This window comes from Echinococcus granulosus, assembly GCF_000524195.1.
Source record: "Echinococcus granulosus chromosome Unknown EG_S00226, whole genome shotgun sequence".
Taxonomy (NCBI): domain Eukaryota; kingdom Metazoa; phylum Platyhelminthes; class Cestoda; order Cyclophyllidea; family Taeniidae; genus Echinococcus; species Echinococcus granulosus.
Window position 1 is genome coordinate 13869 of NW_020170606.1, and position 1402 is coordinate 15270.

At 45.6% G+C, this 1402-nt stretch overlaps 1 protein-coding gene across 1 annotated transcript in view; it reads right to left on the reverse strand. All coding sequences in view use genetic code 11, as the record gives it.

The window, feature by feature from the left end:
• Positions 1–30: 30 nt before the first annotated feature.
• Positions 31–1402, reverse strand: part of EGR_10493 (Heat shock cognate protein) — a gene marked incomplete at both ends in the record, with an annotated part of 2038 nt that continues 666 nt past the window's right edge. Inside the window, one exon of the mRNA XM_024499742.1 lies at positions 31–164. Within this exon, the coding sequence (XP_024345837.1) occupies positions 31–164 (134 nt within the window). The remainder of the gene's footprint in view (positions 165–1402) is intronic.

Below are 1402 nucleotides of genomic sequence, written 5' to 3' on the forward strand. Positions count from 1 at the left end.
TTCTTTTATCCAACCAGGAGTTGCCACTGTTTAATGCTCCACCTCATTAACTGGTGACAGCGCACTTGAAAGCAATGACACACAGTGCAGGCTCAAGCTTGAACACGCCCGTAGGTGATCATTGGCGTGAGCAGTGGTTTCGTAACAACGTTGAGGTGTGCTGCCTGAAATGCAGCAGGGCAGAAGTGCTGCCTATGTTATTGAGGTCGCCTCTGTCACGCTCGAATCTAGTGGAGGCACCCATGGGCTGATGAAAGGTAGGAGTGGGTACTAGATCAGTCGCATCTTGATTAGCTGAACAGAGCCACGCATTCGGAGTGCTTGCGTCAGCAGTCATCGCATTCAAATGCTAATGCTAGCATAGGTTATGTCTAAATGTAAATGCTCATCTAGAATTAGCAATAGTTTTGAACCTCAAGACTGCCTTTTGCTCCTGCCTACTAATAGCTTGTTTAGGCGTAGTCTGCGTGATTAATAGGCTAACGGAGGCCAAGGATGTAGTGGGATGGAGGGAGATAAGGTGGTTTCGTATACACTGCCCTGTTTTGCTCCATTCTGCTGTGCTCTGTTTAGCTGTTTTGAGATGTGGAGAAAGACGACGTGATATGCTGTGACGTTACGTGGCGGAATGTATTGCGAGGAGAGCCTCGCGCGTCTCATACTTTCTCTCCATGTGTGTGCAAGCAACCAGTCGTAAGATGCGTTACCTCCTGCATCCTTCTTTTCTATCATGGCTATCACGAATATGGCGGCAATCCTTGAGTCAATATGGCATGAGGCCGACCCCAAGGCGGGATTGGGCAAGTTTACAACACCTGTCCCAGATGTAGAAATAATGGTGATTCCATTGGTCATATATCCGGAATTGCTGCAGAAATTAGACCTCATGGGGCAAATATTGCACACGATCTTAGCTCAGTAAGCCTCACGCACCTTATTAATCCACTGCCACGGGTAACTCTCACTTGATCCCCCACCACCACACAACCGCTACCTAACAGCCTCCATCGTAGCCCTCCATCACACCGCTCTTCACAGGGGTAGTTAACATAAGCTGTGGAACTCAAAGGGGAATTATGAAGATCTCTTAAAAATTTTAAATACAAGACGTTTTCGTTTGCATGTCAACAAGAGTTGTAAGCAGTGCATTGCTTTGTATTAATGTTTGAAATCCTCTTGAAGAACCATGAGCTCCTTATTTCCTCAAAAACCTAAAAGGGAGGTCATAAAAATCGGCACCTACGTAAGTACTTCTTGTAATTAGTGAAGAAGAGTTTTTATTCTGACAATTTTGTTTGACAGCATGTGGTTAGACCACCGTCGTGGGAATAATTCAAAAAAACTAATTCACTATTGAGCCAGCACTGCTTTTTATGCCCTCTACCTCAGACTGTACGTGTGC